Here is a 14,349-nt window from a genome sequence, read left to right as displayed (position 1 = left end):
TGGCAGTGAGTACGTGGCAGGCTCTGTCTCCTCTGCAGTGGGCCCGATGGGGCTGGGATACGCTTCTGGGAGGGGCAGGAGACGGGAACAGCCCGGGTTCTGATCCGACTCTGGGGCTCCTGCAGCGTCTCTCGTGGGGTTCTCGTCATGATAATTTATTAAAAGCTGCCGGGGAGGCAGCCAGACAGAGGTGAGACGGGCTTGGGCTGCATGCCACGAAATGATGCTCTGAACTGATGCGTAGTGGTGGTGTTAATCTGTGAGCTCCACTTCCATTGATTCCAGTGTTTCTCGCTATATCCTCTCTAACACAAAATCTTTGTACCCTGAGATGGATGGAGGTGTATGTGTTTGTGTAGGGAAATGTGTCTCTGGTGTGTTATTTCATACCCTTCTGCAGATGTAGCTTTTTTTCATTTCTGCCAATAAAGTCCAGAAACGGAAACGCTTACTACGCTTATTGATGTCATTTATAAACCACATTTATTGGAATATTTCTCAGGTGTTCTTTTTCTGTTTAAATGTAAAAAGCCTCTAATATTTAGTGTTTTAAAATTCAGATTAAGCATCTGTATAACACTGTTGTAGCATTCGACTGATTAAAGTTATGACAACCTTTTTGTTTTCCAGCACTGGAAATTGTTCTATTCTTGTCTTCATGCAGGGCAGCATTTGGTGCTGCGTAATGTAGCGTTTTACCCGATTAACTTGAACATATGGCTGGTGTCTGGACCAGTTTTCCTTTTAATTGAAGGCCAGTTTATACATAAAAGTTGTATTTTATTATAGCTTTTCATACTGAGGAGTCCCCCAAACTCCAATACTTTGTCCATTTTTATTTTCACTTTATTTACTCAGTGGTTATCATTCAGTCTTTGCATGACATGCTGACAATATTCAATTGTACATGTCTTTTAAGTCATACCAGTTCATTACGATGTCCACCATTCTAGTGAAGGACTGACTGGTTGATATTAACCTTTATTTAATTTTCAGCAGTTGTCTCAGTAGCATAACATTTCTTTGTAAGAATAATTTTTTATCTGCTCTATGTAATATTCTGTGTTGAAAAACTACATTCTAGTTTTTAATTAGCTGTAAACCATAATCCACAGATTTACAATCACTGCAGGTCTTTACTTAAGTTTCTTTTTTTATAATTGCATTACTGAAATACATTTATTTTCATGGTGACTTGAACCTTTAAACCATTTTTAGATAAAACTACAATGCAAGCAGTTACATAAAGCTTATTCATAGCTTCACATATTTAGCGATAATATTTAGTAGCTGCAAAGTTAAATTATGCAAAAATTTAACTTTTTGCATAAAAAGTAAAATGTTTATTAACTTTTATTAACAGTGTATTACGGTACAGTGTGTTCTCGTGCAGTTCAGAATCAATTTTGAAATATTGGTGCTCACATAAAGGCAGCAAATGACCTGATGCCAGAACATCTCCTCTATCTTTGGAGTAACATTTAAGTTTTCTCTGTTTTTGTTTTTAAATAATTTATTCATTCATTCATTTGCATCGATGGTTACTTGGGAAATAAACAGGCCTTTTGTGAAGCTCTTACTTAATCTTTCTGAATATTTCGCAGCCTTATTAACATCAGGTGTAACTTATGTTTTGCTTTAGGAGCTCAGACTCTGATGGTGCTTTTGAAACTCCCGAATCTACAACTCCAGTGAAAGCTGTTTCTCCTGCTGAACCCCAAAGAGAGCTGCTGGAATCTGATGACAAAGGTACAGTAGGAGATGCTGAGATAGAAGCTCAACTGCTTCAATTGTTGTTATTGAAAAGATTGTTGCATCCTCTAGTGGTGGGAAGCTGAACTGCACTTCAAAACAGTATGGGTTAAAAATCCCTTGAAATCTTCTGGACTCTTTACAGACAATTAAACTAGAAAATTCATTTTTAATAAAGATAACTGAAGAAAAAATGAGTCTTTTTTTAAAAGATGACAGGATTTTGTTAGTATTTTGTTTGTGCTTTCCCTCTTATTTTAACAGATTTTTATTGATCTTTTTACATGTTATCCTTTGGACCAGATTCTTAGATTGTACAGTGGTTCTCACAACATAATATAAAATATAAACCTTATATAAACCTTTCGATGATCACCAATAATAATAAGAACAAATCAAAAATGCTTTTTAGTAGCCTGTATGTGGCACAGTTACTATAAATAGTGAAAATGTGTATAATGCCTTCATGGTCCTTGACACATTTTGTGTTGTTACATAAACTTCAAGGTATGAAATTTATGTAACTTCAGTTTCAATCACAAAATTGATTGTGAAAATCAATTTTAAATGACTTTCACATTTCTTAAAAAAATTAAAAAATCTCATAAGTGTGCTATTGCCGTTTCACTGATCAATGCTGTCCCTGTCTAACCTGTTGGTTGAGTTGGACTGACATGTCTTTGTAGGTTTACAGTTGAGCCACACTATTTCCATTGTTTTTATATATTGGATTAATTGAACAGAGAACTCTGTGACATGCTCAAACTTTGGGATAAAACCTAATTCTGCTAAAAACAACTGCACAACATCATCCCTGACCTGTTTGATTTATTCCTTGGTCTTCATGATGCTGTTTGTTTTTCTTCTGAGACCTTCATAGAACAGCTGCGTTTAAACTGAAGTAAACACTATTTAATAATTAGTCTGAAGTCTGTAGTTGAAATGTGGCAAAATGTAAATACTTTTTTAATGTAGGTTGACCAACCATGCTTTCTTACTCGTTGAAGATTTAATGAAATGATCCCCGTTTCTCTGTGTGGATGTTACTTGAAGTCAATTTCTTGTATAGCAGGGTGATATTTCTGATACAGATTCATCTTATTTTAATGTTTTGCAGGTTTTAACGGCTCTGAAGGTGATCTTAGTTTGGACATCACTGCAACCGATGCACCTTGTCGGTCCCCTTCCATTGCTTTTGATGAGAACAAACCCATTGCTGCAAGCGGGACGTATAACTTCGACTTTTTTGCTGTAGAGCCGACGAGTCACACTCTGACTCGCTCTCTCAGCCTCCAAGGGGGGGAGCTCGATAACTCCAGTCTGCTGGAAGGATCCGCTTCTGGAGCTTTCCGTCAGCACTCCGAGTCTTTCAGCGTTGGCACAGAGAACACCCCAGGGAAGCTCCGGAGACCTAAGAAAGTCAGCCCGGGATCGGTGAAGAAGAAGCCCTTCCTCAGACAAAACTCCAACCCTGATAGCTCAAAGCCAGCCTCCTCTAGCAGCACCCCTGAAATCACAAAGCGGGCAAAGCCTCGGACGGCCAGCCCTCTCCTGACTCAGGAGGATTCGGAGGTTGGCTCTGCAACTCCCAGTCCCGGAGGCACTCTCAGAAAAACCAGGAAGAGCCGTGTTGAAACTCCGCCTCCTCTCTTAGAGGAAACCAATCAAACCTGCCAAGAGGAGAGCAAAGGGGTCCCTGCCTTACCCTTGTGCCAGGAGGAAGTCCTTCTTGCAGAGAGCGTAGCAGACAAAGAAGCCTCTCCAATCCCACCCAGTGCCTCATACAAATGGGATCCAGAAAACTTTGAGAACATCAACCCCTTCAGCACTGGAGGTAGCAAAATCGCCAATTCTCCTGTTTTGGGTCGTAAGGGTTCTGCGTATGGCCCTGCATCTATTCCTCCTCTGAGCCCCCCTGTCCCTGCTGCAGAACCACATCACCATACTGCCATCGCCCCTCTGGAAGAGCTTTCCACCAATCCTGAGGAGCAACCCATTCTACCCAAGCGTCAGCCAGTAAGGCTGGAGTTTGACTACTCTGAGGAAAGCTGTGAGGTGCCACAGCAGGTCTCTCCTCCACCTAAGAAATTGGGCAAGAAGCCTCCTGGCAAGATGCTGTCCAGAAAACCAAAGCTGGGGCTGAAAAAAGCGGCTCCACAACAGGTGGAGCAGCTGGACAACACACCCCCTGCAGCCTACAACGGATCGGATGAAATCCCCATTTCTAAAGTGTCGTACAACATTGAACCCGACAAGTGGGATGACCCAAACTTCAATCCATTTTCTGCAAAGAAAAGTATGTCCAACTCCCCCACCTTATCCAGGCCATCATACAGCTTTGACCCAAACAACATTGAAGAGTCTACAAACCCTTTTAAATCCTCCAACAAAGTGACCGCCTCACCTCCCAGGGCGCCTGCCTCTTTTGAAACGTCGTCCAATGACTATGATAATGAAAACGACAGTGACAACATCGGGGAGCTGGAGGACCAGAACCAAAACAAACCGGCTAAGAAGAAGAAAACTCCCTTAAAATCGTAAGTTCACATGGTCCTCTGAAAGGCTGATGGAAGAGTCCACACTCCTAGTTTGTGTCTGTTATGCCAGTGTCCTCTGTCTGTCTCTCTGTCACCTGTGTTTGTGTATTCTCATGTATCACAGGAAGTCCAGGGGTGTGTCCTCTCTTTGTTGTCTGTTGTAAGTAGAGGGACAACACAGCCATCTTCCCTTTCCAACCCTAAACTCCATCTTAAAAAGCAGCATGTTGTCCCCTGTCCTATTAACAGAGACATCATCATCCTTTGGACCTACTATCTAACTAATGCATTTGAACTTTAAAGTCAAATATGAGGACACATGTTTTTAGTTATCTTTTAAATTCTCTTTATAGCTCTGTGTCAGAAATAAGCTTTATTTATAGACATGAACAGATTTTTTAGCACTCCTGGTGAAGATATGTGAAAAAAGTATAATACTTTAATAATTTACTTTGGTAGAATAATCTCACTCTGAAAAACGTAAAAAACAAAAATCTAACATTTCATTCTAAAAGGTAACAACAAGCTTATATTCACATTGGGAAATGTTTAACAGAAGACAGTGCTTGAGCTCCCCCTTGTGTTCATTTTGAGCTATTGCTATGTGAGATTTAATTTATCTCATAATAGGGAAATTCACTTGTCAAAGCAGCGTACAAAAAGTGCAAGTAAATGACACACAGACGGTAAAATAACATACACAATAATACAGAATGTGAACATGTATTAATAAAAATACAAAGGTGAGTTAACAAACTAATGATTCAATTAATTATGACAATAGCTTTATTTTATAGATAAAAAAAATCAGAAATTATATATATATATATATATATATTGACATGCCTTTAACAGCTAATACACATTTAACTTTTGTGTCACCATCTACTAGGGTATATAAAAGGATTTGTTTTTCTGCAGAAGTTTTTGTAATATTTTAAATTAGAATTCATATTAATTATTCATCTTGTCTGAGCTGTAATTCTGACACAGTGAATTCAGTTGTTTCTCATGTAGTAATGTCAACCTTTCACGTGAAGAAAGACGCTTTCCTTCCAGAGTACTTGGAATTTCACCAGTGAACAATATTAAGACCATAGATGCCGGATCTAACATTGTGTTTGGGTTTTAATAATTTATGTTTTGTTGTATCTTTTCCCTCAGTAATACTTTCAGAGTGAAGAGGTCACCAAAGAAATCCCCGTTGTCCGACACATCCCAGGTGTGTTTAATTTGCTCTCTTTTGGGGTTCTTTCTCACTTTTAAAGTTCTAGCTGATTTTTAGAGTTTCCCTCTTTGCCGTTTTCTTGCAGGATCCCACATCTGCAGATGAATCTTCGTCGTTTCATCAGCAGGATGATCACGCCACAGACGAGGAAAAGCTGGCCTCCTCCACCGTTCATAAGTGGGCGGTCCGCCACGAGGTGGACCAAGATTTAAACACTGACCACCAAGACTTCCCGCAGCCCTGCGATGTTACAACTTTCGTAAACGAGAACAGTCTCCCTCAGGAGAATCCAGGTTTGGCCTTACTGTCTGATTTTTTTTTTCTTTTTTTTTTTGTCCGCTCCAGGCACCTGTGTTCATGCAACATCAAAGCGAACCACTCTCGTACAGCTATTCAGTGAAACTCAAAGCTTTGTTTGGATAGATGCTCATGTAAAGCAGCCAGTTACTTTGTTATCCATTCATAGAGCAGTAGTGTATTGACTTTTCTTCTAGTAGTAAAACAAAATAAATAAATAAAAGGGCTGGCCCAGTTCTCTACTGCCCTTTGACCACCAAAAGACCCACCTCCTCCCAGAGGCTGTCTGGCTCAACCCATCCATCTGGGTCGTAGATGAAACAGGGAGCAGACAGCACTGGTTGATCACCATCAGACTGCCCTAAACACTGATCACTGTGGTTGTCCACCTCATATTCTGGTTGTAACTCTTGGTTTTGTTTCTTGGTCTGTTTCAGTCCTGGACTATGAAATTGAGTACATGGAGAAGATCGGCTCTTCCTCCCCAGTAAGTATTTGTTTGGCATATTGACAGATGTGATTTGTTTTCAGTTTTTATGCATGTTGATGTTTTTGTGTATGTTGATTGGAGATGCACCAATCAAATTGTTTTGATACAGATTGTAGCGAACACATGGCCATATTCAATAAATTGGAATACGAGTTTGGATAAGGTACCATTTTTTCAGAAAATCATCGTATTTACCAGATATAAAACCTGGTAAACACCAGCCTGTGTCTAATTAACCTATAAAATGTAATTTATTTAAATAATTTTGTAACTTATTTAATTTTCTAACTGTATTTTTTTTCCCTTTTGAGGACCGCACATATAAGATATAACAACTGTTTTAAGCATATTCTTCTGAATTCTCCCTGCCAAGATTTCTTTTATTGGTCTTTAACATCTCGTAATAGAGATTATCATAGTTAGTATAACACAAACAGCTGCTTCATTTGTATTCCCAGCAGACCTTAAGTCCTCGTCTCTTCTGGGGTTCCCAACATTTCTAAACTTCTCTTCCATTCCAGACAAAAGCGCAAAAAATAGAGCTGCACTATATAAGGAGTCACATTTGTCAACGCATTGTCAGTGTGTGCAATATCCCAGTGGTAATGGACTGCTTGGACACTATATTTAGCAACTTGCTAAATTTTAAGTGTCATGCATTCACACTCTTCATATCAGTCAGGAAAATGTTGTAGGAATAGAAAGTAGAAATGTGCATTAATTATAATCAGTAGTGTCATCACATTTTTGCAGTTACATATTTTTCTGTGGTAACTGTTGGGTCTGATATGTTCATTAGAAAAAAGGTTTTTTTTATTTTTACTAATTTGATAGACCAGTCCAGGCTGATCCAGCTGAAAACTGTTAGATTCCACGTACCAGCTAATGTTTCTGAGCATCTCTATTGATGATAAAATATTTCAGTTTTCAGCATTCTTTATTAATTGTCTTTTGCAGCCAGTGTCTATCAAAAAGCCATCTCTGTACTTGAACTTGGACTCAGTATCTGACAACTTAACCAAAGCTTCTTGTGGACATGGATCTGAGCCCAGCTCCCCCTGCACCGGGTAAAACATGCCTTACATTACTTATCCACACATTGCAACATTACTAGATATGTTACTTTACAGCATTGCATAATATATTTCATGTCGATGTCTGTGATTTAAATTTTCATACTGTCATGATGTTTGTATGCATTTGAAAACTGTAATATATTTATTGGTTGATTATTGAGTGTCCTCACCACTTTTTTCCTCAGCTGGTGAAAATATGTTTAAAAAAAGCATTGAAATAAATGTATCTTATTACAATAGATATCATGTCACACAAAAACACACACATCTCAGCCGTAAATTTAAGTTATTTCAGTGGGATAAACATTTCCTCGACACTCTTTAGAAAAGTTTTTTAGAAAAGTTTTTATAGGCGCTATAAGTTTTTTTTTATGCCTTTAGCAGGAAATACCAAAATCAGTCATCATGTACTCTACATAATTAACAATAATTTATTTTAATTAATTTTTATGGCAATATTCAATTTTGTTTTACTGAATATTTGTACTTTAATAGACTGGATTTAAATAATTTTGACTACCTCTACATTTATGAAAAAAAAAAGTTCAACCAACCAACTTTAAATCAGTAACGTCATAATAGTGTGAATTTTTTCCACAGTTTTTTTCATTAATATTTTTAGTGTATGGATCAACAGTCTGGGTCGAGTACTTAATGCATTTTATTTGGTAAAATAAAGTATTAATTATCACTTCTATTTTATATAGATGTCTCACACACTCCCTGACACTTTTACTCAGACCTCAGATTGTTGTCCTTCTGCACAGGAGTTTTGAAGAAATGGAAGCCCAGATATCTGCAGGCATGAAGACGCCGGTGTTGAGCCCGCGGCCTGGACCCGAAGGTTCTGCTGGAGATAAGGGCAGGAAGAGAGAGAGCGATGTCCTCAGCCGGACACAGAGCATAGAGAGGGATGAGGAGGTGAGACCAGTAAACAGCTGGCATGGATCACATGTGTTATAAAGAATAAACTGGCTTTCATTTATCTGTGTACTCATCATCATGTATGGGAATTACAGATGCATCTCAGTAGATTCTGTAATAAAAAGGGGATTTATTTCAGTAACTTACATGGAAAAGTGAACTTTGAAACCCTCCACAAAGAGAGTAAACCACAAAGTTTTTTTTAAAGCTTGATGTTCAGAGTGCTGTCAAATATTTTCATAAAAAAGTTGAGTGGAAGGAAAAAGTCCTGGATGTAGGCTACAACTGTACTTCTGAAACGAATTTATCCGAATATGACTTACTTGGGCTGCTGCTCAATTCTCATACTTACTTTTTAGTAGACTAATATTTCAGTTTTAGATTGGGTCTCACAGAACTGATGGTTATCCTTGTGGCTTGTGCACCTGTTTCTGTCATTTTACCCTTCCACTAAACTTTCTATTAAAATACTTAGATACAGCACTCCATTAACAACCTAGTTTTTTAGAAATTTGCTTTTGTTCCTTACTTTAATACTTTTATGTTGTAATATTTAAAAAAAAAAAAAGTAATCTGAATTGTAGGTTCTCGTTAGGTGTAAGCTGCAATCGTAAAAAAAGAATCTTCTAATTTATATTCCATTTTATTGAGATGCACCTGTATGTCATGTTTTTATTTAGTTGCATCTTACTCCACGTTGTTGTTTAATCAGAAATGAGCATCTTTATCCAGAGACTTTATCCCAGGACTCAAATCACAGTGATTCTCCAAAAATCAGCCCCATCACACACTTTTTCCCAGCTTTGGTTCAGGAAATAAGCTGCCACTCAAACACTCAGCGCTTGCTTTGCTGTGCTGTCCCGTCCCCCTCCCTCAACCCCACCCCTTTGACCACTCCTCCTGGTGCCCCTGTAGCCCTCTGGCCAGGGCCCCGTGGTGGCCCCTGCTCCAGCCCAGGCCATGCCCCTGTTGTTAGACAGGCTGTCAGAGTGTGAGGACCCCCTTCAGTACCTGGAGCCTGACCTGGCTGAGACCAACCCAACCGCATTCGCCCAAAAACTACAGGTGTGTTGCCCCACCTCGACGAACCTTGAAGGTCCTGGCTCTGGGGAGGAAATGTGTCTCTGTGTGTTTTTGTTTCCACATCGTTCCCATTGTGTCAGCGTACTTCATCCCTTTCATCTTTTTATGTTTCCTCCTCCCCGTACTTGCAGTTTTAGGCTTGCTGCGTGAAGTAGATTAATGATTGGTAAAATGCAGACGGCAGCAAATGTGTGCTCTCAATTCAAGTCTTTGTATGTTTCCCTTTGCTCTCTTCAATCCCTCCTCCCTTACCCCGCTGACTCCTCTCCCCCTCTGATATTTGGCCCCCCTGTGTGCGGCCAAGGAGGAGCTGGTGCTTGCTGCCCTGAGGCTAGAGGCTCTGCAAGTAGCCCAAAGCATCTCTCAGTGCCCCTCCCTCTCCACTGTAACCCCCCAGGTACTACGCTGAGTCAGCCTGCACCTGCTGTATTCAGTGTGTGTGGGAGAGCGTGTTCGCTGCAGAAAATAGGCATCTTGAATGAGTGATTAGGGAAAAGCAGGTGTAGCTTAAGTGGGTCATTGTAGACTGCGGTGTTTGCATGGGTGTGTCTCGGCTTGCCGATCGGCCCCTTCGGCATGGCGGCTGTGCTGCAGCATCCACAATCCCGGCGTCCCCCCCCCCACTCCACACGATACTGCTAACAATGCTTAACCCATCTGGCTCCCATTCAGACTGGCAACGAGCTGTTTTCTGCCTGTTCATGAGAGGCTTACATCAGCATGAATGTGACTGGGGATGTAACACGATAACCTAAAAACCGCAGCTGCACAGTTTCATGGCTGCAACTCTCCCTGGTGTATTTGATCATCCTCTGTTTCTTTCAAATCTCCAGTCACATTTAAGTTTGTTTTTTTTTATTTCCCCCCAAACTAACAACACAAACGCAACACAGAATATTACAGCGCAGGGCAAAAATCTTCAAAACCTTTGAAATTTACCACATTTTGCTGTTTTACAACTGCAAAGTTTAATTTATCCTTTTGGGATTTTATGTGGTCAACACAAGAGGGTAACTATGAAGCGGATTGAAAAATTCTTTATGGTTTTCAAAGTTTTTGCTAATTGAAATTAAAGCTGTAAGCAACGATTATTTTAGTAATCAATTATTGTATCGATTATTTTGTTGATGAATCAGTTAACGGGATAAAAGAAATTGGCACATTCTGCAGATTTGTTAACCACTGCTTTAGCCTCAGCATCCATAATGAAGCAAAGGGATCCAGTATCCTCAGAGTCTAATTTGCCTTAAGGTCCTATGTTTTTGGTTCAATATCTTGTATGTTGCAGGATCTGTTTTCAGCCATCTGATAGTTATGCCCTTCAGTGAAGCTGTAAATGAGAGGTATTTCTCTGAATACACATTTCAAAAACTTTGAAAAGCCATGTATAATTTTTCCTACCAGTTTGCAATTATGCACTCATCACATGAAATCCTAATGAAATACATTGCCGCTTACGGTTGTAAAGTGACAAATGTATCTTATCGAAGCTATTCTCAACATAAAAAACATGTGCCAGGAATATATTTTGTTGGAACTAAAGATGCAGCTGAGTTAGGAAGTCAGGAAGGGGAAAAATCCTTGAAAGAGTCAGAGTAGGACTTCTGGTCCCCAATCTTGTCCCTCCAAGTCTCATGTTGTTGCTCCACACCTTTCAGTCTCGACTCAAGAAACCCAGCACACGGCGGTGGAATATCAACGGTTCACCCTTACTCAAAGTAAGAGTAACAAGACACCCTGTGATCTGTTCTTACCCAGCTAGAGTGCAGTCCAAGTATTTGGGCAAGAACATATTTTTCATTGTTTCACTGACCCAGTTACACAACAGCACACTGGATTCAATGATATGACCATTGTTATATCTTTTTAGTTAAAGTGTCTTCTTAAAACATATTTCCCTTGATTTGAATATTTAGAAAATAAATGAGCACAGTAGATTTAAGCTGTTTGGCTTTCTCTAAAGTTCAAAATGAGGACTTTGCCCCTTTTGGTTCTGAACTACAGAGCTGCTCCAATCTAGTCCAAATACATCCAGACTGCACTGCAGACTTGAGTCTCAGTAGATCATAGCTGTGCTACATCTAGACAGCATTTTATATGGAGATGCACTGATCCGAGTTTCTACTATTTACCTTAATTGAATTAGTCGTTCGTTTTATACGAGAGTAATCGCATTAGTTCGCGAGCCAGACACAACACTTAGCTCCATTCCTTCTTGTTGTTCTCTTTGAGCCCCCACCGTTTTATTAAATCCTCATTTAATCCAGCTCTTCCGATGATGACTAAATCCTTTTATTCCAGGCCAAATTTTGGAGGTGAAATAGTGATACCAGAAACAGTCTTGTATTCAAAAACTTGCGGTATAAATGTTGTCATAGCTTTATGGACCCATGCACATCTTGGAAACTTTTCAAGTTTTTAGTAAAAACTGTGAAGTCAGACCAGTTAATCTTTTACAACCAAACACTAACAGGAATGCCCCTGCTGCCCAGTCGAGCTCCCTTATCGTCCATCTCTATTTTACTACCTGCTGCTGTTCTCCTTCCTTCTTGTCTTGCTCAGACCAACTCACATTCAAGCTTCTGCAAGCAGCAGGCGCTCATGATCGCTCAGCCGGGGCCAGCATCAGCCAATTACACAGTAATTACTGTAGCGATAAAGGCTGTTTCATCCAATCATGTAGTGGCCGACCCGAGTCCTCAGAAACATCACCAGCTTTGCAGCATTCGCCAGCAGAGTTTTGCTGCGTGGAACAGATTTCTGTGGTTCCATGCTGCCTTGAGGTTGTGGTTCAGGAAACCTGTTGGGCTCGTGTGCGAGCCCCTACATCTGTTCTGGTGTCCGGTTTGTAACTCGCCATGTTTCCGTTCCTTTCCCTGCTCTCCTTTGCTTCCTGGAAGCAGCACCGGGACATGCTGTCTTCTGTGGAGAGCTCCATTCCCAAGAGCTCGCTCTACGCCAAGATCACCAGCAGCAGCAGCTACATCGAAGACGAGAGTCCACATCTGCCAAGAGATCTCGACCAGTCGTTGGACATCGCACGAGAGGAGGTTCCCTTTATTTCTTTTTATTCTTTGAGTGGCAAAAGTCATTTCATTTCAACGTCTAGAACTTTACTTAAAAGTGTTTGCCCCCATTTCATAGATTGTGTCAAAGGAGAAAGAGGTTCTGGAGTGGCAGAGGAAGTACGAGGACAGTCGACAGGAAGTGGTGGAGATGAGGTAAAAAGAAACATTGAGTTGTTGTCAAGTCTATCACTTATAGATATCTAGCAAATGTCTTTGTCTTCTTTTGAACTTCTTACTTGGTTTATCTGAAACAAAGACACCTTTGGGTCCAGAATGGAAAACCAGTTAAAGAGTATGCCCGTCTGCACTGAGCGCACATCAGACTGATGTGCTTTAAGATGTTTTAGATAGAAAAGATGACTGAATAATTAATTACTGTAGATATTATTACACCAAACCTGCTAACAGCAGCTCTGAACTCACCAATAAATAACAGTCAGCAAACAGCTTTAGGTTCAGACAGGAAACTGGATATAAGCAGCATTGAAGCTTCTTGTCGGTTAGCAGGTGGTGAGTGTGAGTGCAGCTGGGTCATTTAGCACGGATAAGACAGAGCTTACCTCCTTTAACTGATTGTGCTCTGGATAAGGAGGAGCTAAGAGACTAAGAGGGAGGCAAGGCTAATCAATCCTCTTACCCCGAACAACCTGTTTTACTGGAGCAGTCAAAAATGGTCCAGTTATTTCTAAAGAAACAATGCAAGCATGAAGAAATCTATTACACATGACAGGTTAACCTACTTATTTTACTTTTAGTAAGAATTTAGATGCTTTTTTTGTTTAGAACAGGCACAGATCTACAACAGAGAAGTCTAAGATGTTCATGACCTACTGTAAAGTTTTTTTTTTCCTGTTTTTATTCACAAATTAGCTCATACGAAACAAACCTTACAGACTAGCAAACGATTAAATAAGCAAAAATAACAAATTACAACAATAAGAAAGAGAACAAGAATAAGAAAAAGAGTGTGAAAGAAAACAAATTAAAATGGATACGTTGGGTAGATTTTCTTCTTAGAAGTTATTTTCAGATTTTTTGGGCTACTGTACATTTTTGTACACATGAAAATTGGCTGTTATGTCCTTTTAAAATGACAACTTAAAATGTGGTTGCATGGCTTGCTGGATAGCTTTGAGTGACAGTCGGGCATTAGTTTTATTAGGATTGCAGTGATTATAATTTTAAAATGCTTTGATTGGACTGAACCAAGGCTTTCTAACATTGTACTCCAATTTGTTTGATTCAGGGTGCTCCAGCTTCATGTTGATGTCATTTTGGACATTTGAACATGGCTGTAGTTTCTGCAAACTGCTGTGTTATGTTTTGCTTTATTACATGGTTTTCATTTTTTTGATAATTATTGAATAAGTGAGTAATGTATTTCATTAAATTGAGATAAGGGGTTGGATTAAATAAGTGTTCATTTCTTCCTACTCCTTTTCAAACAGAAAAGTCGTGGTAAACAAATTATTTTTGTTATCGGTTATGTTTGCACATTTTCTCTGTCCTACTGATTGCTTGTTTGTTTTTTTTGTTGTTTTTTTTTTAAAACTTGTTTGAAATAAATAAATTAAATTATTATTATTTACTTTTAATTCAATAAACAAAAAGTTAAAAAGACATTTTGACCAACATTAAGTGTTCAACTGCACTCACAGACCTAAATAGTGAATGAAATGGCATTTATATAATTTTCTCAATTTTATTCCAATCCGAGCCTTTCTTTTCATTACTAATATTGCACACACTGATATTGTGCTGACAGTAAATTTGTAATCATTTTTTTGTCTGTAGGAGGATTGTTGCAGAGTATGAGAAGACTATTGCACAGATGATAGGTGAGTTTTTCACTTCCTCACTTAATGTAATCATTGACTCTAAGTGCACAATTTAC

General features: G+C 39.3%; 1 protein-coding gene across 13 annotated transcripts in view; it reads left to right on the top strand.

The window, feature by feature from the left end:
• tacc2 (transforming, acidic coiled-coil containing protein 2) overlaps nucleotides 1-14,349 on the top strand; it is a 58,507-nt gene that overhangs the window by 38,691 nt on the left and 5,467 nt on the right. For 6 of the 13 annotated variants that reach the window (XM_081616596.1, XM_017308945.2, XM_081616589.1 and 3 more), the window contains 14 exons: nucleotides 1,643-1,749; nucleotides 2,870-4,289; nucleotides 4,414-4,449; nucleotides 5,454-5,511; nucleotides 5,603-5,810; nucleotides 6,252-6,301; nucleotides 7,262-7,371; nucleotides 8,148-8,301; nucleotides 9,220-9,369; nucleotides 9,692-9,784; nucleotides 11,046-11,105; nucleotides 12,291-12,437; nucleotides 12,532-12,608; nucleotides 14,250-14,293. In XM_081616596.1, coding sequence (XP_081472722.1) covers nucleotides 1,643-1,749; nucleotides 2,870-4,289; nucleotides 4,414-4,449; nucleotides 5,454-5,511; nucleotides 5,603-5,810; nucleotides 6,252-6,301; nucleotides 7,262-7,371; nucleotides 8,148-8,301; nucleotides 9,220-9,369; nucleotides 9,692-9,784; nucleotides 11,046-11,105; nucleotides 12,291-12,437; nucleotides 12,532-12,608; nucleotides 14,250-14,293 — 2,714 coding nt within the window. The remainder of the gene's footprint in view (nucleotides 1-1,642; nucleotides 1,750-2,869; nucleotides 4,290-4,413; nucleotides 4,450-5,453; nucleotides 5,512-5,602; nucleotides 5,811-6,251; nucleotides 6,302-7,261; nucleotides 7,372-8,147; nucleotides 8,302-9,219; nucleotides 9,370-9,691; nucleotides 9,785-11,045; nucleotides 11,106-12,290; nucleotides 12,438-12,531; nucleotides 12,609-14,249; nucleotides 14,294-14,349) is intronic. The other 7 variants (XM_017308954.2, XM_081616592.1, XM_081616590.1 and 4 more) reach the window with 7 other exon arrangements.

This window comes from Poecilia reticulata, chromosome 15 (assembly GCF_904066995.2).
Source record: "Poecilia reticulata chromosome 15, P_reticulata-male-v2, whole genome shotgun sequence".
NCBI classification, from domain to species: Eukaryota; Metazoa; Chordata; class Actinopteri; order Cyprinodontiformes; family Poeciliidae; genus Poecilia; species Poecilia reticulata.
This window is presented reverse-complemented; position numbering and strand designations above follow the sequence as displayed.